At 53.6% G+C, this 20,775-nt stretch overlaps 1 protein-coding gene across 3 annotated transcripts in view; it reads right to left on the bottom strand.

Annotated features, from left to right (window-relative positions):
- Positions 1-6,083: 6,083 nt before the first annotated feature.
- Positions 6,084-20,775, bottom strand: part of SPECC1L (sperm antigen with calponin homology and coiled-coil domains 1 like) — a 150,251-nt gene continuing 135,559 nt past the window's right edge. For all 3 annotated transcript variants that reach the window (XM_012454163.3, XM_064371888.1, XM_064371889.1), the window contains exons 14-16: positions 11,553-11,669; positions 10,557-10,616; positions 6,084-8,759 (exon numbers count right to left, since the gene is read on the bottom strand). In XM_012454163.3, the coding sequence (XP_012309586.2) occupies positions 8,670-8,759; positions 10,557-10,616; positions 11,553-11,669 (267 nt within the window). In that variant the 3' untranslated portion in view covers positions 6,084-8,669. The remainder of the gene's footprint in view (positions 8,760-10,556; positions 10,617-11,552; positions 11,670-20,775) is intronic.

Raw genomic sequence — 20,775 nt, 5'->3', positions numbered from 1 at the left:
ATCTGCAACCTCTGCTTCCCGGGTTCAAGCGATACTCCTGCCTCAGCCTTCGGAGTAGCTGGGATTACAGGCATGCGCCACCACACCCGGCTAATTTTTGTATTTTTAGTAAAGACAGGGTTTCACCATGTTGGTCAGGCTGGTCTCAAACTCCTGACCTCAGGTGATCCACCCGCCTCGGCTTCCCAAAGTTCTGGGAATACAGGCTTGAGCCTCCCTCTTTTCTAAGAAGTCCCCACTGCCACCTCTGCTGCCCCAGTCCTGTGGAACTCTGCTGTTCCTTATCAGAGCTGGGCTGAATCTGTGCCCCCGTGTCACCTTTTCTCCAGTGTCCAGCTGTGCCCACCCGCTCCTGTTCAAATCTTTCCATGGCTCCCCAGGTCCTGAGAGATAAAGGCCAGCCTCCTGAACACAGCACTCAAGGCCCTGCCTGGCCCTTGTTCAGCTCCCCACCGTTAGCCCTGCCCTTCCTGAGCCCGGCCAGGGGCTGGTATCTCAGTTCAGATATATGTCCCCAATTTCCAATGTCCCCTTTGCCTCTCCCCATCCCAGACTCTGGGCCAGAGACCCTCTTGTTCCAGCTCCTGGTGCCCAGTGTGGCCCTGCTCTTCCCCCACTTTCCTGAACAAGGAGGCAGGGAGTCCTGTATGCACCAGACTGGGAATTTTAGAGCCTGAGGCTGGGAATTCCCACCCCCGCCCCCTCTCACCCCCACCCGCCACTCGCCTGTTTTCTGGAGGCTTCCAACTGGGAACAACCTCAAGTCCAGTCCTCCAGACTATGCAAGGGGACCCGCCTTCTACCCTCGCTTCTGGATGGATGTGGACTAATCCCAATTTTGTTCATGGTAAGACAGCCTATGTCAGACTGGGGTGTTGGTGGCCAAAGGCTTTTGGGAACTCTTGCAATTCTAGAACCTCTGGTGACTGGTGGGGTAGTGGCTAGAGGCCCAGGGTGGAGGGGCTTGCCCAGGGTCAGGCTGGCCCCTAAGGCTGAGGCCAGAATGGGGGCACAACCTCTTTCACAGCAGCCACCACTCACTGCAGGGAGGAGAGGGTGGGTGGGCAGTGGTTGCACAGGCACCTGGCCAATGTGCTGGGAGGAGCATGGGGCCCATGGCAGTGACCATTGCCTGCCCAGACACAGCCTTGATCATCCGGCAGCCTCCCTGGCTTATACCTGGTTCAAAGCCTGAGCCCCTTTCTCATTCAGCTAGTCCAGCTCTCCTGGTTCTGTTGTTCCCTAACGTTCAGTGGGGCCCTTGCAAGGCAGAGAAAAGCCTGGAATGTGTGGACCCACACAGCTTGAATTAAACTCCAAGGGGTGAGGCCCACATGAGACTCTCAGGGTGCTGTCCCCAGGTCTTTCCAAAGAGACCTGGCCCTGGTGCCCCCCTCTCTCTCATCCTGGCCTTTGCTGACCCCCTATTCAAAGGAGCTTGCCTGCCCTCATTCTCCCATGGCCCTGGCTTTCCCTAGTGGAGGAGCTCCCCCTCTGGGTGGGGACACCGCCCTGGGACCAGAGGCTGGGGCTTTCCTAGACCTTCCAGGACCCATACCCTCACTGGTAAAATGAATGTCTTGTGTCTGCCCTGCTCCCCCTGCCCCATGGAGGTTAAGCCAGACCATGAGGTAGGGGTGATGGATGACGCCGGCCACGGGGCCCACCCCTGCCCCCATCCTTGGCTCCCCATCCTTGCTTCTGGGGATCCCCATGAAGTAAAACCTCTCCCGTAGTAGGGACAAACCCCTCCCACCCACACCTGCTGGACGCCGATTCATTCAAACCCTCACCCAGCAAACATGCACGGAGCATTCTGCATCTTCCTGAGGGGCCCCCGGAGGCTCACGTAGCAGAAACCAGCCCTCAGCCAATTCTGTGGTCTCTCTTGTCTCCCAGTGTGGACCCCGAAGACTCCTCTCCCATTCCCATCCTGGGGCCTGCACCCTTCCCGCGTGGTCGTTCCCATGCATGGTCTGGCCATGTGCATGCCAGTCCCACAGCAGGAGGGGTGCGGCCCCAAAGTTCTCATGCAGGGAGCAAATGGCTTTATTCCAAAGCTGGTCCTCAGGGTCACAGTGCCAAAGCCACTAACATTCACCTTTAGGGCTCAAGGGGCGGTTCCATGCCTCAGCACTGGCGCTGGTGGAGCTGTGTCCTGAGGCCAGGGGTGGTCAGGCAGGGCCTGGAGTGGTTCCAGCCCCAGAACCAGCTCCACAGTCCCCAGGGCTAGCCTGGGAGCCAGCGCCAAGGAGGCTGTGAGGGGCAGGCTCATGCCAGGACCCCACCCTTCCCCTACTGGCTCCTCCCTGGCCCTTCAGAGGCAGAGAGCCCCGCGGTCCTGTGTCATCTGTCAGGTGCTTTGGCCCAGGTCTCCAGCGATGCCACTGCCCAGAGACTGGGCACCGGCCAGGCTGTTCAGTTCAGGGGTGGGGAACGGCACCCGGGAGGGCTGTTCCCAAACTGCCTGCCCCATGGGCTGGCCTGCCTTCTTCACAGAGGGGCCCATGTTCTTGACACCATGCACCTTAAGGCCGCCTCCTCAGTCTTGGCCTTGCTGTCCCCTTGCCAGCCCTGTGCCCACCTCAGCTGAGTGCTGTCCTCAGATATCAAGGCTGTGGGGCAGGGGGAGGGCCCTGTGCAAATGCCTGGGCCACCAACCCACCCGAGGCCCAAGGGAGCAGCAAGGGTGCGGGGCAGAGCCAAGTGCAACCACTGCCCCTTGGTAGGCACAGGGAAGCCCCTGGCAGGCCCCGGCTTCTGGCTCTGGGTCTTGGTTTCCCTGCCCAGCCCCAGGCAGTCTTTGAAAAGACTGTGGACGCCCACCCTTCCTTCCATCCAGGCCCAGGCTCCTCAGGCCAGGCGGCGGGGCCAGCTGGGCCTCCCCTGCTCCAGGATTCCGGCCCTTTGTTCCTGCCCAGGATGCACCTGGTGGCCTCTGGCCCTCATTGTTTGCTCTGGGACCAGCTGAGCTGCATCAGGAGCAAGACATGTAAGGCCCAGGACAAGCAGCCTGTGAGCACTGGGAAGGGTCCCTGGAAACTGACTGGGTCACCCCGGGTGCTCCCCAACTTCTTCAATGGGTCGGGGACCTCACAGGGCTCCAGTTTATCCTAATAGAGGTCCTGCAAAGGCAGAAGAGTCATGTGGAGAAAGTGATCTCCCGAGTCACTGGCCACCATTGCAGGTGCAGGGGCAGCCCCCTCCTCCCATTCACCCCCACCCACTCAAGATGTTCACCCCACCCGGTATCTGCTTCTGGGTGTCAGGACAAACAGCAACTGGGTAGCAACCCGGCCTTGGGAATGATCGGTGTAGATGGGGAAGCAGGCCCCGAGGGGAGTGGAACCCTGGCCCCAGGGTGGGCACACAGTCCTCTGCAGCCCCTCACACTGGGGCTGGCCACTCATCATCCCGATGGCTCTACACCACCTGCCTGCTCTTCCTGTGCCCTCAGCCCTGTGACCCGCCAGGCCTCTGTACCCCAGGTCAGAGAGGGTGCCTGATAGGAGGGCCCAGGATGGGGTCCCCGCTTTGCAGAGGTGGAAACAGCCCAGCACATCACACGTGCTGGTGGCCGACCTGGGGAGGACCTGTGTGTCCCGACTCCTCCTCCGCGCTCATCCTGGCAGAAGCCTCCGGTGCAACACGGCTGTGTGATGGCCCGTCCTTCCCCTCGGGGCACATGTGCTTCCTGCCTAGTGGGTGCCTGCTGGGGCCCTTCTCATCTGCCTTCCAGAACTCAGATCCCAAGACTGCAGACCCTCTGCCACCCCCTCCTCACACACATGAGGGTGTGGAGACCAAGACCAGCTTTCAGCACCTGCTCTGGGCCTGGCTATGACGTCTCTCCACACCCCTCCCACTGCCTCACAGCATGCTGCTCCCTGACGCACTCCAAGCCCGAGGGGCCGGTCAGGCCGGGAAAGTAGAGTCCTTTCCTGTGCCCAGCCCAGCCTCCTGTAGAGGCCCAGTGAAGTTCAGACCTACTGGGGTCAGAGCTCTTGCCGGAATCGAGCCCTGCATCTCAGCAACCCAGGAGTCTGTCCTCACCCACTTGACATACAGGGCAGTGGCTGCCAGCATGTTGAGACCGGTTCTATCTGCCCCAGTTCCTCAACTAGGGGACAACCTAAAATAGATGCCAGGCTACCCCAAGGCTGCAGGAAGTGCTGGCCCTGGGGGTCTGCGGCCACAGAGCTGGCCAGGTAGGGCTGCTGGGGCAGGGCATGGCACCTAGGCCCAGGACTGAAGCCCCTTGAGGCTACTGGAGGGGTGTGGGGGATCCTTCTGGGATCTCTCCTCTCTCCCTGGAATCTCACAGCTTCCCCCTTCCACCAATTTAGCCTCCCCTCAGACATTCTGGAACTTTCTCTGAGTCAAGGTAGAAATGATGCCCTCCCCAGAGGTGCTGCTCTGGGGAGCAGCAAAGCCAGCTCTGCATTGAGGGGCGCTGCATTGTATACGGGGCCGCTGGCCCCCAGCAGGTAACTCAGCTACAGAAGGATCCCCTCAGGGCCACCCTAGTCAGCATAAGGCAGCTGCACTGCAGGTGGGAGGGACAGAGGATCTAGGAGTGACCACCCCACCTGGGGGGCAGCGGCTAAGGGGCCTGTGCTGCCCGGATGAGGTTTAGGTGCGCTGGTAGGCAGGGCGGACCCCTGCTAATGCGTGGAGGCTGCAGCACACCGGGCCCACCCCGCAGGCTCCACGGACACTCGCTGGCCACTAGGGCAGAACCCCCTCTACATGGCAGAGGACACAGCGCTGGGGCTGCTGAGCAGGGAGGAGCTGAGTCCAAGCCTGGTCTTGCCTGTCCTTCCACACCCAGCCCCCGGCTCTACAGCTGTTGCCTGCTGCCCACCCCGGGGAGCCTGAGCACCTGCAGGTCACAGCTCGATTACTTGGGGGCAAGGCAGTTGCTGGGTCCCCAACTCTGGGGAGTCCCCGCCTGGGAAGGGCACTTACCACAGGCCCTCGTGTGCAGGAGACAGCACTGCCACGGGCCCTTTTGCATGTGACCTGGGCAAGGTAGTAAGTGTTCTCCAGGCCACGCTCAGTGCATTCACAATCACTGTAGTGGCTCACACCTGTAATCCCAAGGCTCTGGGAGACTGAGGGTGGAGGACTGCTTGAAGACCAGTTTGGGCAACATGGTGAAAACCTATCTCTACAAAAAATAAAGAAAAAAATAGGGCATGGTGGCTCGTGCCTGTAATCCCAGCACTTTGGGAGGCTGAGGCGAGCAGATAACCTGAGGTCAGGAGTTCAAGACTAGCCTGACCAAAATGGAGAAACCCCATCCTACTATACATATAGAATTAGCCAGGTGTGGTGACACATGCCTGTAATCCCAGCTACTCGGGAGGCTGAGGCAGGAGAATAACTTGAAACTGGGAGGCAGAAACTGTGGTGAGCTTTCACCATTTCACTTCAGCCTGGGCGACAAGAGCGAAACTCCAACTCCAAAAAAAAAAATTGCTGGAGATGGTGGTGTACACCTGTGGTCCCAGCCACTCAGGAGGCTGAGGCAGGAGGATTGCTTGAGCCCCGAAAGTCAAGGCTGTGGTGAACCACGATCGACAAAAACCAACAAAAAAACAACGCATAGGAAAAAAGGTGTATCTGGTTGCCTCTGGGTAGTATAATTGTTTTCTTCTCTATTTTATACATCCTGACAATTATTTCCAAGATGATACATGCCTAAAAACAAAACCCCTCCAGACACTCCCTTGACCCCAGGGAAGGCATGTGTCTGGGCTATGCAGGGGGCTTCCACTCTCCTAGGGGCAGCGCTGCCAGGGTCTCTGGGGTCTTGGCATCTGTCACAGAACCCCAGGGGTTACAAGGCTCACCACCCCACAGCCCTGAGCCACATGGTGATATACTATGGCCCAGGGGAGGTCACCCTGGACTCCTGGTCAGGATCTTCCCATGAGAGGAAGTGCGCCTTGGGGTGGGGTCACAGGCTGGCTCAGAGGTGCCCTTTTCTATACAGCCAGTTCCAGGAGGCAGCTGGGTTCTGGTTTATTCAATGTCAAGAGGGACAGCAGGAAGGGGAGGGCAAACTAGAAAAGCCCAAGTTGGTTGTTTCAGCCATTTTAATACATTCAAGAATACTTACTAGAACAACATTTAAAAGTATCGTCAGTCAGCAGAAGCCTGGGATCAAGAGAAATAGAAACGCGACTGGCCCTTTTGCAGTAAAGCTTGTGCTTGAAAGAGAAAAGGCAAACTGGCTTCCTGGAGGCTTCATGCCAGGTGCCGTAGGACTGAGAGCATCTCCAAATGTCACTTTAAACATGTGTGACCATCTGTAGTCACTGTTGAAGCCCAGTGTTCTAAGGATCCTATTAGACAAGGCAGAAGGCACCCTCACCTGCAGATCTGCATGCAAACCTTCCCCAGGGAGGGGCCCAAGCAAAGCCTCCAGAGGCAGGGCCAGGCCCTCCCCATGCCCATCTTCTTTCCCTGTTGCTGCCCAGGAGACTCCCAGAGGGAAAACACAGATAACAGCCCATCCATCCATGGCCACCTTCCTCCAGAGGATCCTGGGAACCCCCACCCTCCCATCCCCATGAGGCACCAGGGCTGTGCTCACATGGCCAGCAAGGGATCAAGTTGGTAACTGCAGACCTGGGGAAATCCCCTCATTCTTAGGGCAAAACAGCCCCCAAGGACACAATAAATAAACAAAACCATGACCGGACACCTGGATCCGGACAGGTGGACCAGCTCTGTGAAGGCAAATGAGAGCACAAGCGGAAACCGAGGACGCCTAAGTGGAGAGACAATTAAAAACAGTAATTCTCATACGAACATCAGTCACTCACGCCGACAGCAGAGCTGGCCATCAACAGAGCAACAACAAGAGCACAACTCAGACAGAGGGGACTGGTCCAGGTGTCTGCAGGGGCTTCTCTGGAATACTCTGTGGTGTGACTTTGCTTGCCTGGCTTCTCCTTTCTTAGCTGAAAACAGGCATTTCACCAAAGAGTGTTGAGCCAGCGGCAGCAGCCTGAGCTCCCAGGCTGACGTGTGGACAGGGCTAATGGGCAGCTCCTGGCCATCTGGTGTTGGTGTACTGGCAGCTGCACCCACACACACTGCCCCTTTCTTCATAACCACACTCTTTTCTAGGCTACACAGACATGTTAAACTTCTAGTCTAGAATATCATGCTTAAATACACACCCCTCAGTCCATGATTGGGCTGGCTGGGCCTCCTGGAAGCCCCTCATTGCATCCAGTCTGTGGGGCAGTGACCCCGCTTCCACTGGTGGCTGGTCTTCCTTGTGGTGCTCTGCAGATGACAAGCACGGTTGTATTCTCCAAGCTATAGGTCTTGTCTGGACATCGTTCAAACCAATAGTTACCATGTTAGGCACACAGGAGATCCCTATTCCCAGAAAGAGCTGTTGAGTCCCAGCCTGAAAGCATCTCCAGTGACCACCTTTAAATAAGGCTTTGGTTCAAACAGCATGGACCCAGTACCTGGGGAAGGCGGGCATGTGGGGTACGGACCCAGTACCTGGGGAGGGTGGATAAGGTGGTGGGAGACAACTCAACCACTGAGCCCTGAACGAGGTCCCGCCTTGGCCATGGAGGGCAGCAGCTGCCCTCACAAGAAAAGTTAAGGCACTTTCTTCAGCTCTGGCCTAGGATGAAGTGACTCAGTGACTGTAACGACAGTGCCTGGGCTCCCTAAAGTTGTTTACTTTTCTCCTATTTCCTGCTTCATTCCTTGCTCTCACCATGCTAATGTACAGATCTTGTGTTTAGATTTCTATGCTTATATATGTAACTTTGGTACTAAGAGAACAGAAGCAACTTTTTCCAATATTGCTCATAACAAAACAAAAATCTTAACTGGAAAAACTCCTTATGATGAAGAAATCTAAAGCCAGAACTGGGACTCCAAACCCTGTCCAGGCTGGAAGACAGGTGGCAGGGCCCAGGCAAGGGGACCCTGCAACTGCCTCCTGTCAGAAAGCCCAGCTGCGGGAGTGCAGCAGCAGCACCTCCAGCCCTGGAGTGCCTGCACTGCACCCTCTAGATGCTCTCCTAGTTCATGCTAAAAATGCCTGGATTATGCCGGCCAGGACAGCCCTGTCAGGTGTGGGCAGCTGACCCACATCTGTAGTGACAAGCTCCTCCAAACTAGGATCGTGAAGGGTCCAGGGCGCTGGGAAATACCAGGCGCTGGCTGGCTGACTTTCCTTCTGGGTTCTCACCAGCAAGGAACTCACCCTGGCCAATAGTCAGGAAGTGCCACGACCGAGCCTCCATCAATCCCAGTGAGTTTCCCACAGAACTGAATCCGCTTTCCCAAGTTGAGCTGTGCATCAGCCCTTTTCGTTTGGTGCCCTGGAGCACTAGTGTAGTTCAATATTCTCTTCAGAAGGAAAACTTCGGCAGCCACTGGCCTGCAGGATGTGTGCTGAGCCCACATGACCTGAATGGATGGGTCATGTGGGAGGGACCCCAGCGGGAGCTGTGGGCCACATGGCTGAGTTCTGCCAATACGGAAGCCCCGAGCTGGAGGCTCACACGCTGCGGGGCAGCCCAGAGTTGCTGGAAGCTTTACAGGGGTGCGTAGCTAATGGCGTTGGTGTCGCTTGGTCACTGTGGTGGGTCCCCCCGCTGTTGGGGCAGCTCCTCCCGGCATGCTCAGGTTTCAAAGTACTTGTAGATTGCCGTCACATACAGCATCACGTTCTGCCAATCGGGCCGTTCAGTCCGCACCATTTCATTAATGTCCTGACAGACAAGGAAGAGGCTCAGTTAGAACTGCAGGTCACCTCCAGGCTGTCCCTTGGGCTCTGACAGCAACATGGGCTCTTGGGGTTGGATGGGGCCCTGAAATATTTTCTGGGCCTAATTACATGTTGCAAAAGCCTGGCCAAGAATACTTCCTCCCTGGGCATCAGCATCGTCCCCAGGCCACCCACCCCTGCCCCAGAGCCACAAGCAAGGTGGCTCTCTGCTCCCTGCCGTGACTCTGCAGGACTGGAAGGGTTTCATCCAGTATGGGGGGTGGGGGGGAACTTCCTCCCTCCTCCCTCATCTGCCTCTCTTCTTAAACCATTCCTTGGGGGGCCCTTTTGAGAGCCCTTCTCAGCCCCAGGCACTGGCCTAGGAGAATTTCCCTGTGTCGAGAGCTCCCAGAACCAACACTCTGATGGCCTTCACCATGGGCAACAGTCTGAAATCATCCAAGACGCTGCTCTGTAACTGTGCTCTGCAGAGAGCCAGGTGGCCTGTGACCGGTGAACTGATGTTTTAGGAAAATAAACTTGGGAAACTGTGGACCCACCCCTACCCTACTCCAGTGTTTCACAGCCTTTAACACGCAAAAGAAGGCCTCAAAAAGTGATACACTGCCGCTGCTGAAGGCTCGGGGAGTGTCCCAAGGGGCTGGCCTGAGAGATCCTTCCTTTTCCTGTGGGTGAGGAACAAAGGATGTGTGGCTGAGCACGCAGGATCAGGAGGGCGCCCTTGGTGACTTGGTGCAGAAAACAGAAAACCTGTCTGTTCAATTTAAGAATCTTGACTATAGAAGCTTTTTAGGGTGGGAAAAAGGCCCACTTTTAAAAAATATTGGAAGTTTACACGTGTTGTAAAATACCCAGGAATGGGGAAATATTTAACTTATTTTTTCCCTGTACAGTTGAACAGAGACCACCCTAAAAAAAGCACATTTCTAGAAATGTAGATGTACCTGTGGCACGAACACGCTAATGAGTGAACATGGTTGGAACACTTCCTCGCAGCACCTCCACTTGCTACAAGTTAGGGTGGAGGTACTGGAGATGGGGGAGGTGGCCCTGGGGGGCCCCACATATAGGACTGTTTGAGGCCTGGCTGGGCCTGTGGGCGCTCCGCCCTTTTTGAAAATCCCCTGATGGTGTGTCTCATGCAATACTGTAGCACTCAGTTTACTTAATAGAAGTGTCTCTGGGTGTAGAAGGTTGGCTTTGGATTCAGACACCCTTTTTCTCCCAGAAAGTCAGGTTCAGCAAGGTAGAAGCGTGAGAGGCCTGAAGAGCCTGAGAACACGCTGGGTTTCTACACGTCTCTCCCCATGCCCTAGCGAGGAAGTGCAGGAGCCTCTCATCCAGCCTCTGAAGTCGCTTGCCTTGTCTGGGAGCTGCCTTGCCCTCTCCCTCTAGACAGACAAGGCAAATGGACCTGCTGGCATGGTGTTTTTGACAGTAATATTTTCCTCCTGACCTGAGGATTCCCTTATGAAAGAGATGACTGTGAGGAGCCTCCCCAGGTAAAGTTGGCTGGGCACACAGTCTCAGGCCTCCCACCCTTTCAGGGAGCATCCTCAGGGCGCTTCACGTGAGCTAAAGTGCTGAGGGCCAGGACGCATGATCCCACATCTGTTCCCACCCTTGATGGGACCCTCCCTTGGCCCCAGAGCACCCCGTAGCCACCTCTTACCAGGCAGCCACACCACCCCACGTCCACGAGGATTCAGCTTAAAGAGGACTGAACTCTTTCTAACCAGAAAGAGGGCCCTACCAGTGACTCAGGGGGACAAGGGCTCACCAGTGTGGATTTGATGCCAACACTTTCAGCTGCCTGGAAAGCCAGCATGAAGTTCCTTCTCTGTAAAAGAAACTGTGTCACTGCAGTGCATGAATAATGCATGGAGAAAGGTCACATGGCCTCCACAACTACCTGGGAAAGATGCACCTGAAGGACGACACCCACCTCCACCTGGTGCCACAACAAACCTATACTTGGGAGCTTGAGCTTCTGTGTCTGCACCAAGTACCCTGCATTAGGCCCTGGCCACTCCCCTCCCTCCACCAACACCTGCTCCTTCCTCACTCCTGAAGAATCCCACTTCTTACACACCAGCGCCACGGCACCTGAATACATACCCCTCAAAGCTAGTTAGGAATGCTCATCCAATGAGCTTCCCCCACAGGGGTCTTCAAGGGTTGTCTGCAGGGCTGGGGGCTGACATGGGGAAGCAGAGGACTGGGGTGGGGCTGCGGGCCTGTATCCTCTCTGGCGGCCATCTTGGGCAGGGCTTCTTCCCTGACCCTGTCCCCAGGGAGCTCTCTGGATGGAACCTATCAAACCACACCCTGGGAGTGCACAGGGTTCGTGTTTCTTGCAGTTCTAAGGCCCACAGTGCAGAATGGGCCATGAAGTGACAGACCTCCCCAAGATAGCAGGAGGCTGGCCTGGCCTGGTCAGCACTGCCTGACTACTCTTGCTTTTTCAGGGGGCTTCTTGGCCCCCTCAAGGTGAAGCTCTTCCTCCTAAATGTAGTCACTCAGGAAGGACTGGCTGCTCCCACTGATAATGATATCACTTGGGGAATTCTGAACCAACCAAATACTACACACAAGGTGGGTCAGGGACTGGTGGGCTCAGCATGAATGACCTGATCCCAGAATAAGACCCAGCTGGCATAAGGCAATCGCAAGCTAGCACTGTGGCATGTGACCTGCTGATGGCAGGCACTGTCCTTGGTTCTCAGCCCTCCAAACCTATGAGGCAGATGCCAGGAGCTAGTCCCCTGTGGCCTACCTTATCCTGGCTGTTCAGTTCTTGATATGGAATGTGGGCGGGCAGATAGGTATGCAGGAGGGCACAGAAGGCCAGCCCATCGTTCCAGCTGCTGCTGAAGTTTGTAATGTCAATATTCTGAAGGAAAGAAGAAAAACATGTAACAAACACACGCTGGGACCCTCTTAGGAGATGCCAAGGACGCAGGAGGTCTCAGATGCTGCATGGCCTCCAAAACAAAACCAAACCCAGGGCAGGGCAGCCTTTGGTGCTTTGGTGAAACCACAGCAGGTGGGGGGCTACATCCGACGGCTATCTGGTGCCTATGACTCCCCCACCCGTCTCACCCACCAACTGTAGATGGCTGCCCCTGCGTAGTCATGCCTGGGCCTGGTGTAACACAGCTGTTGCTTACAAAGAGAGGCCTCCACCACCATGCCCGGCTAATACTGTATTTTTTACTAGAGACAGGGTTTCTCCACAATGGTCAGGCTGGTCTTGAACTCCCGACCTCAGGTGATCCGCCTGCCTTGGCCTCCCAAAGTGCTGGGATTACGGGCGTAAGCCACCGTGCCCAGCCTTATTACTATTTTTTAAAGAGACAGGATTGCACTGTCTTCAGGCTGGAGTGCAGTCGCACAATCACAGCTCACTGCAGCCTTGAAATCCTGGGCTCAAGTGATCCTTCCACCTCAGCCTCCCAAAGTGCTGGGACTACAGGTGTGATCCACCTTACCTGGCCCAAAATGTTTTATCACATAAAATATTCTGCAATTCAGCTGGTATGCAGCCTTTATCCTTATTTGCAAGACTCCTTATGAAGATGAATCTACACATTTCAATTTTCCTAATTCACACACTTTATGTAGACACCACAAGCTGAAAAACAACATCGCCCAACCACCCTGTTCCACATTTCATTATTTCATGCCATCTCCAACTGCACCAAGAGTCAGCTTCCTAGGTGACTGAGAAAGCCCAAATTTTATTATTCAAGGCAAACCATCCAGCTTGTGGGGAACATTTTATACTCCTCCCAGGAATGAGTGATTCAAAGAATAATATTAACACTATTTTATTATATTATTAACTATATCTGTATAGTCTTACAAAGTTTACAAAGCACTTTATGAATCTTGACCCCTCTTTATATACTGTTAGGACATAACACCAAGTCGGGGACCTGTGGCTCAGAGACAAGGGCAGGTGGGGGCCATGGGAACCCAGGCTCGGAGCTGCAAGGATGTGTCCAACCAGCAAGGGCCCAAGTAGAGCAGGCTGGGCAGGCCGCCCTTGCGAGGGAAACCATCAGTCCAGCCTCTCAGCTGGACTTACAAAGCAGCAGACCATGTGGAGGATCACGAGGCTGACTTCTCATCACCTGCATCATCAAAATGTATTGTCTGGCCCCTGATTGCATGTGCCTGGACGCTCCAGTGTCTATGCAAAGCATGAGCCTTCAAGGACGGCAGTCCCGAGAGTTACTTTCATTGGCCATTTCCTCTCATCAACCTGACCATCTGCTGCTTCCAGCTTCTCTGATATGACCCGGAGACATTGTTATAAACTGTGGGGAGGAAAGTCACCAGATTAAGGAACAAGGAAATGCAAACCTGCCAAGAGTCGCAGGGGAAGGTGGCAGCAAGCCTGTGGTGGCTGGTGTGTGTGCTGCCAGGCGTCCGCTGACATCAGCTCTTCCCAAACACCTGGGCCGGGTGAGAATGCCCTCTGCCTCAGTGCTGCAGTCCTCACACTTTCTGGCCATGAAGACACAATCCTGAGAGTAAGCCCTACTATATTCCCAAGAGGCCTGGCCCGCCCTCCACAAGGCTTTCTGCTCTGGCCATGATTTAACAGTCACCACTCCATAAAGGGTTCTGATGACCTAATGAAGAAGGTGCCTTGTGGCAAACAGTGCTTGACAGTTACTGCTGACTGAAGACCCCTGAACACATGCACACTCACGCAACTTCACCTCTTTGATCTCATCTGAATCTCAGAAAGCAGCTCATCAGGGAGGTAACTAGGACGAGGGAGGAGTGCTTGGCAGGCGGCAGTGAAGACGGGACTGGAACGCTTGCCCCAGGCATCCTGTGAGCAGTATTCACTAACTCTCACAGTCACCCAGAGCAGTCTGGAAGGAGGGTGAGGCTCTGAGAGGCCAAGACACTCACCCAAGCCACAGAGTGGGCTGTGGGATCATTCAAAGTGAGGTGTATCACAGGAGGATGGCCTGCTTTCCTTTAGGCATCTAGGTAAGAGTTCCTAATGCTCTGTCCACCTTTCCATAGTGTGAAGTAAGTCTAGAATTGGGGTGCAGAGAAGAGGCAGGAATTAAGTATGCAAGACAAATTAAGAATGGGCCAGGACTCACTTGCTCCACAATTTGCAGGGCCCACTACAAAATGAAAATGCAAGGCCCCTTGTTCAAAATGCAGAGGAAAAAGTCTATTAAAGGTACTAAAGAAAGAGCCAAGTCTAAGGGACTAAGTGTTTGATGAAAGAGGCATCTTTGCAGGGAGACGGGGCCAGGAAACTTCTAAGTGTGGAGCTCTGTGCAAGGCCAATGGCAGCCCTTGGCCCCCAGAGGTCACAATCACTTTTGGAGGAAAACAAACCTTCACTTCCTGCCACAGCCGCCCCTTCTGCTCCCTGAAATGCAGGCACCTCTGGCAGGGTCATGGACGTGCCTGGCCTCACTGCCACATGGCGCCTCGAGGCAGAGGCTCCTGTGTCCCATCCTCCTGGCTGTGGGAACCCCAACCTTCTCCCTCCGCTTCCTCAAGATAAACTCAACACCCCGTCGGGGAAGAAGCTGCTGCTCCAGCACCCCCGCCCCAACTGGAACCTCTGGGAAGAGAGATTTCATTTACAAAGCATGCCACAGTGACCTGAACCGGGAGGAAAACAATGGCTCCTTCAGTTTCAGGCTGGGGGAGTTCATGTTTGAGTACCTGACAATTAATTTCCTATCAATATAACTAAAGCCCAAACCAAGGCTCCCTTAACCCTTAGTGAGCTGGAGGGCAGCCAGGCCAGGCTGCCCCACATGGCTCCAAGGCACCCTATGTGACAAGCTGGAAGCCAGAAAGCAGGGAGCCCAAGTGAAGCCTGAGTGCCCACTGACTGCTCTGCCTCCTCCCCCATCCAAAGTGACCATGTGGGGAGAATGAGCCAGGCTTTGAAAAAGGGGTTCCTCCACGGAAGTGAGGAAGAAGCCTGCAGCCCTCTGCTCCCAGCCTCACCAGCAGTTGCATGGTTTGTAATGTTCCAGGCTGAAAAGTCTAACTGCTGATGAAGTCATATTGACTAAATATAAGAAAAGCTGCGTTCTCCGGAAGGCACGGCACTAGAATACCAGGCAGGAAGGTGGGGAGCTCCTCTCCACACGGCTATCATGGCCCATTAATATGACAGGATCGGTAGCTTGGAGAGGAAACACATGGAACGACACAAAATCACATGGAATCACCAGAGAAATGGCTTGCTTCTCCCTTCCTCACCCAGTCAAGACCCTTGTTCTGCAAGTGGGACTAGAACGCAGTGAGGCCTCCTCCACCTACTACCCCAGCTGCCACCAATCACACGATCCACCAGCTATTCCCAAACCCAAACCACAGAGGGCTCTGGGCTGCCAGGGGAGCACAGGGATAGGCGAATGATCCCACAGACCAGCTCTGTGCTTGGCCTCTTGGAGCCTCAGTCTCCTTCCAGACCACTCTAGTGACTGAGAATTACAGTGAGGTACTGCTCACAGGATGCTTGGGGCAAGGGTTCCTGCCCCATCTTCCCTACTGCCTACTGAGCACTCCTCTCCCGAAACCAGGGGGATCACCAAGTGTCTGCAGGCAGCCCCCAGACCTGCCTCTTACCATCTGCCCCTCATGCCTCTGTTCCGTGCCTGGCCCCACAAAGAGCCTGGGAGCAGCGTGGTGTTCTGTCTCCAACTGTATGAGGTCTGGAACTAAACTTTCTGTTGCTTTCTAAGTTGGCAACAGGTACAGGCAGGTGAATCTGCCTGTGGATTGCTGGCCCCTGCAGTGTGTGATCCCTACCTTCCCAAGACGGTTAAAGTCACCCTGGATTTTCTTGGCAATTGAAGAAAAAAGATAAAGCTTTTATGCCTTGGATAAAAACAACTCACCGCCACCAGTAGGAAGCTTGTGGGCAGGGGTCTGAGCCAGGTCTGACACTTCCTGGGCACACGGCCCTGGCTGTCTTGGACTTCAGTGAAGCAGATTTCAGCCTACACAAGATGACGAGTCCTCGACCCCTTCTGAAACTGTGATGTGCTTTACTCATGTAAGGTTTTTTTAGGGTTTTGTGCCTCGGCTGCTCCTTCCTGGAGCCCTGCTCCTGGGCACGTGGCCACAAGTCTGCTGACCCTCATCATATCCATGTGGTGGGTAACACCCACCATTGGCACTGAGGAAGGAGAACTGTCAAGACCCCAGGCACAATTAGTGCCTGAAGAATACCTACGTTTATAGTGTTATTGCTTAGCTGTTTCCTTTCTATAATCCTTCATATATAATCATATATTAGTTTATAGAATTAGTGCTTGAAGAGTAACTTACTGCTTACATATATCTAGCATACTTAGTTCTATATAATCTTTCTATACAACCATATAGGAATTGTCGTCAGAGCTGTACTGACGCATTTAGTGCTGATTTATATAATCCTTCTATATAATCATATAGTAGTTTGTAGGAGAAGGAATGCCTAAAGCAGCCACAGAACAGAAGCAGTACATGGGAAAACAGCCAGACCAGGACAAGAACCAAAGATCCAGGCGGTGGCGTCCCAGCCTGAAAGGGCATACACTGTATGGCAGGCTTGGAGCAAGAGCCTCTCTTCCTGATAAAGGAGTTGTAGTACCTTGCATCCAGTTCCTGTGGAAAGTAGGCCTCAGGCCTGAGATCCTGGAAGTAACCGAGGAAGAAGAACCCCTCTGGTGTGACCAGTCACTGAGGCTGTATACTCTGTCAGTCTTTTCTCGCTTCTGTGCTAGTGCAAAGAATCCTCCCATAAATATCTTAAGAGAAGAGCGGAAGTCTGTCAGCTCCCACTGCATTAAGCTTACAGTAACCTTCTATTAGAAATCCTTTGAAGTCTCCAGCCCCCAGATGAGAAGTGTTGCTCATGACACCTGTTGCACACAGCCCACCTCCTTGCCTCGGCGACCTAATGGGGGTGAACCCCTTTTCTGTACACAACCCTCTACTACTGTGCATGGCACAGCCCCCTGCTGCACAGGCCCACCTCTCTGCCCAGGTGACATAATGGGGTGGTCCCCTCGCTTGTAACTCACGTGATTATGTATGCCCTATCACTAAGTCTATAGATGATGACCTCACTCATGACCCTGCCCCCTGCTTGTACCCAATAAATACAGATGCTCTTGGGCATTGGGGGGCCACTGCTGATCTCTGCTCACAGGTGGTGTGGCCCCCTAAGTCCAGATGCTCTTCACCAGTTCTTCAGTGTCTGGTCTCTTTACTTCTAGGATCTTGCACCTCAGCACAGCATAAGGGACACCCCACGACCCTGTGGGGCCTCCACAGCCCTACACATGTGACCTGAAAACCTCCACCTTCCTCCACCACTCCACGTTTTGCTGCACATGGAGCAATATCACATGCCCTGGTGTGTGGTTCCTTCCTTTCCTCCCTCTCCCATTCTTTCTAAGGGGGTTTAGATGAGGAACTCAGATAACAAACTAGCTCGAAATCCCCACTGCTGAAGTTCTCACTCAAAACACAATGGTAGGAAACATGTTCTACAATCACTTATTTCAAAGCCATCTGGATGCCACGAGGCAGAGCTTTCCACTGCAGGAGGGCCATGCTGCCCAGTGTGTGGCTTTGTTTTCTGCAGGCCTGCAAAGGTCTTATCAGGATTGGCATACAAATAGGAGAATGCAGGCCCTGGAGTCGTGTTCTTCCACTAATGGTAACGGAGACCTCCACCTTGGAGAGCAGGACACACAGCAACCTAAAATCTGTGGCCTCAGCATGGAATCCACAGGTGGACGTGGCCATGGTCACATATCTAGGGACAACTTGGGGGAAAAGGCAGCTGGGCCGACTGGGCAGAGGGCCTGGGGATGGGCTGCTCTTTTTGAGGACTCATTTGCACATTCGGTGAGTCCTTACCCCTGGGGTTTCATGGGTGGGTGTCTTGTTGGACAGGTGTGACATGTGGACTTGACATGGGCCAGGGCTCAAGGAGGTTTAAAGGGAAGTGTGGCTGGACTGGGGGTCAGAAGTACAGCCGAGAGCAGGGGGAGGGCTGATGTCAGAGGCTGGCTGGGCAGTGGCTGCAGAGGTTCGTATCAGGATAAATTGGGGTGGTGGGTGGGAGATGGAGGGCCATGGAGATACTTGGCAGATAAAGCAAACTAGACTTGGTGACAGACTGGCTATGAGGAGGGAGACCACATGCAGTGCTCAGGATGGGCCTTGGCTTCTGTGGGCAGAACCAGACACTGGTGGTGGCCTTCACAGAGGCAGAGCTCACTGGAGTGGGCGTTGAGCAGATGAGGGTGTGTTTTTGATACCTTAAGTTCAAGGTACCTTGGAGACACCCAAAGGTGCTCGGTGGCACTGACACGTGAGTCAGGAGAGCAGTGCAGAGAGACAAAGTGTGGCATCATCAGAGTCCTGTGTGGGATCCTCTAGGGATGGCTGTAGTGGACCATAAACAAGAAGGGGCCTTGGATCCAGCCCCTCAGAACTCCCAGAACTAATGGCCATGAGGAGAACGGCCTTTATTGGGACACAGGGAAGGGGCCGGGGGCTAGGGGAAAGAAACTAGAAGGCAAAGGAAGAGTGTGTTTAAGTCAGGAGATAGTGGTCAATGCAGCAGTGATGCGGAGAGGCCAAGAGGACTTCCAGTCTCCTGCAGTTAGAAACACGAGTTGCCATTATAAGCATTAGAAGCAATGGCAAATAAAGGGAAGAGCAGGCACAAATCAGGTTTGTGTGTTTTTTAAAAAAGGGAGGGAGTCTCACTAGGTTGCCCAGGCTAGGCTTGAACTCCTGGGCTGAAGGGTTCCTCCTGCCTCAGCTGCCCAAATAGCTGAGACTCTGGGCATGTGCCTCGCAAATCAAATTTTCAGAAGCCAGCAGAGCATGAAGTTAGATGAGCTATAATAGTGTTACAACTTTCACAGATATCTCTTCTTATGAGTTTATTTCACAAAGCTTGCCTAGAAATGGCATTTCTATTTTGTAAAAGTGGTGTTTTCTGTCCTTATCTTCCAGGAGTTTCCCTCTGAGGGAAGGCTGTTCATGCTTTGCTGAAGAGTGGAGAGGCTGGGGGGCCAAGGGCCTTCCACTCTGCACTCATGTCCTGACTCCTACAGCGACAGCTTCTGGTGGAGGCCAACAGAGCCCTTTAAAGTAAACTATTCTTAAAGCCAAAACTCACACTTATTTGGGAGAAAATGCACACTAATGGAAGGAATTTCTATTGTTCACTACTCACAGGCAATGGTGCCAATTCAAGAAGGAAAAAAATTAACTTTTTTTTTTTTAAAAAAGAGACAGAAAACATACTACTAATTATAATGTAAGTTTCTTACTAATTCAGATTTTGCATTTAGTTTTTTTCAGGTCAATTTAGAGCTTTTCTATTCTACAAGATAATTCCATGTTTGGATTAGGGTTAACAAAGCAAGAGAGATGACATGTGCCAGAACAAAAGTTCAAAATGGCCTCTGCACAGACTCGAATGAGAAGCTCTGCCCCATTTTCTCCTAAGGGCATATGTCCTTCAACCAGGAAACGTCGACTAAGAGATGTAAGAGCAGAAAGACGGGGCCTGTTTCACAGTTACCATTTGCTGTCCTTTCTATCCTCATAAAGACTCCTGACACCCCTGCCCCTCCAAGGGACTGGCTGAGTGTTTCCACTCACTGCTTCCTGACCAAGGACGGAAGCCCCAACTGTAGATCTGACCCTGCCTTCTGTCTGTGGCCTTATGGTGGGATGTGAAAGCTAAGAGATTACACAAATCTCCACAAAAAGATTAAAAATATGTCATAAAATAACTAAATGTTTTAATTTGTTTGAACTTTAATTAAGGGCCATAAAATATACTCCCAAGTACCACATGCTCTTTAAATAGCTATTAAAGTTCTGGTCTATTTAAGGAAATGCCATTTTTATGGGCACAGGGCAAGAAGCCAAAGGCTCTGATTCATCTCTCTGCTGACACACGCAAGCATCCACTTCCTCATGCCTGTATGAGCCATGAAGAGCACTGTCCCCAGGTCCACACTCTGATAGAGGTGGCCGTCACTGGTCCTCCAGCCTCACAAGGACACCACGCTGTTAAGCGGCAACCCAGTGCATTCGGATGAAACCTGTTTGGGGATTACAGCCCAGCCTCGTGAGGTAGGAATGAGTTACTAACAAAGCCCTGGCCCACGGCGCCCCCCTACACTGTGGGGCAGAGCTTGGGAGCCTGAGTGATGTGGGTGGGGTTCCTTTCCTGTGCAGTATGGTGGGAGAAGACATAAGGTCGGAAAGAGAGTTAAAAAACTATGGAGAATGTTCATTGCTATCTCCAGATAGTGGCTGTTAAACACAGAAGGCCCAAAAGGGCCTGGGAATGATGAACGGGCGCCTGCCTGGGGCCGGTGGTACCTGCGGGGTAACCTGGCCAGGCCCTCTAGCTGCTGATCTAAGGGTGCTGCCCTGGGCACTACAGTGCTCCATCTCCTCCTTGAAGCTGGGCCAATCTCTGCTCCAGGTCAGGGGAGGGGAGAGAATAAAAGGGGAGGGAAGAGGCAGAGAAAGGGAGGGGAAGCAGCACATTTTCAGGGAGAGTCTTGCTGGGTGCATCACGGAGCCCAGGTGTCTGTACTTATATGGTAAAGAGGGAGCAAGAAGGGCGGCAGGACAGGTGGCTGAGGTAGAGCTGGCAGCCTCCGGAGACAGGCCCTGTATATCTTTGCTTTTGATCCAATATGGACCCTCAATCCTCACTGTGTGCCAGAATCACTGCAAAGATTTTTCGAGTTTTCCTATGCTTGCCCCACCCCAGAGAGGTTCATTCACGTGGTGTGAGCGGGTCAGGGCATAATTTTCTTTTAAAGGTCCCCAGGTGATCTGAATCCACAGCCAAGAGGGAGGCTCACCATTTGAAGAACGAAGGTAGGTGGCAAGTGCAATGGGGTGGCACATCTAAAATGTGACATTGGTGAGTTTATGGTGATACCTATACAAAGGTACAC

Source organism: Aotus nancymaae, unplaced genomic scaffold (assembly GCF_030222135.1).
Source record: "Aotus nancymaae isolate 86718 unplaced genomic scaffold, 86718_ANA_hifiasm-v0.15.2.pri h1tg000210l, whole genome shotgun sequence".
NCBI classification, from domain to species: Eukaryota; Metazoa; Chordata; class Mammalia; order Primates; family Aotidae; genus Aotus; species Aotus nancymaae.
This window is presented reverse-complemented; position numbering and strand designations above follow the sequence as displayed.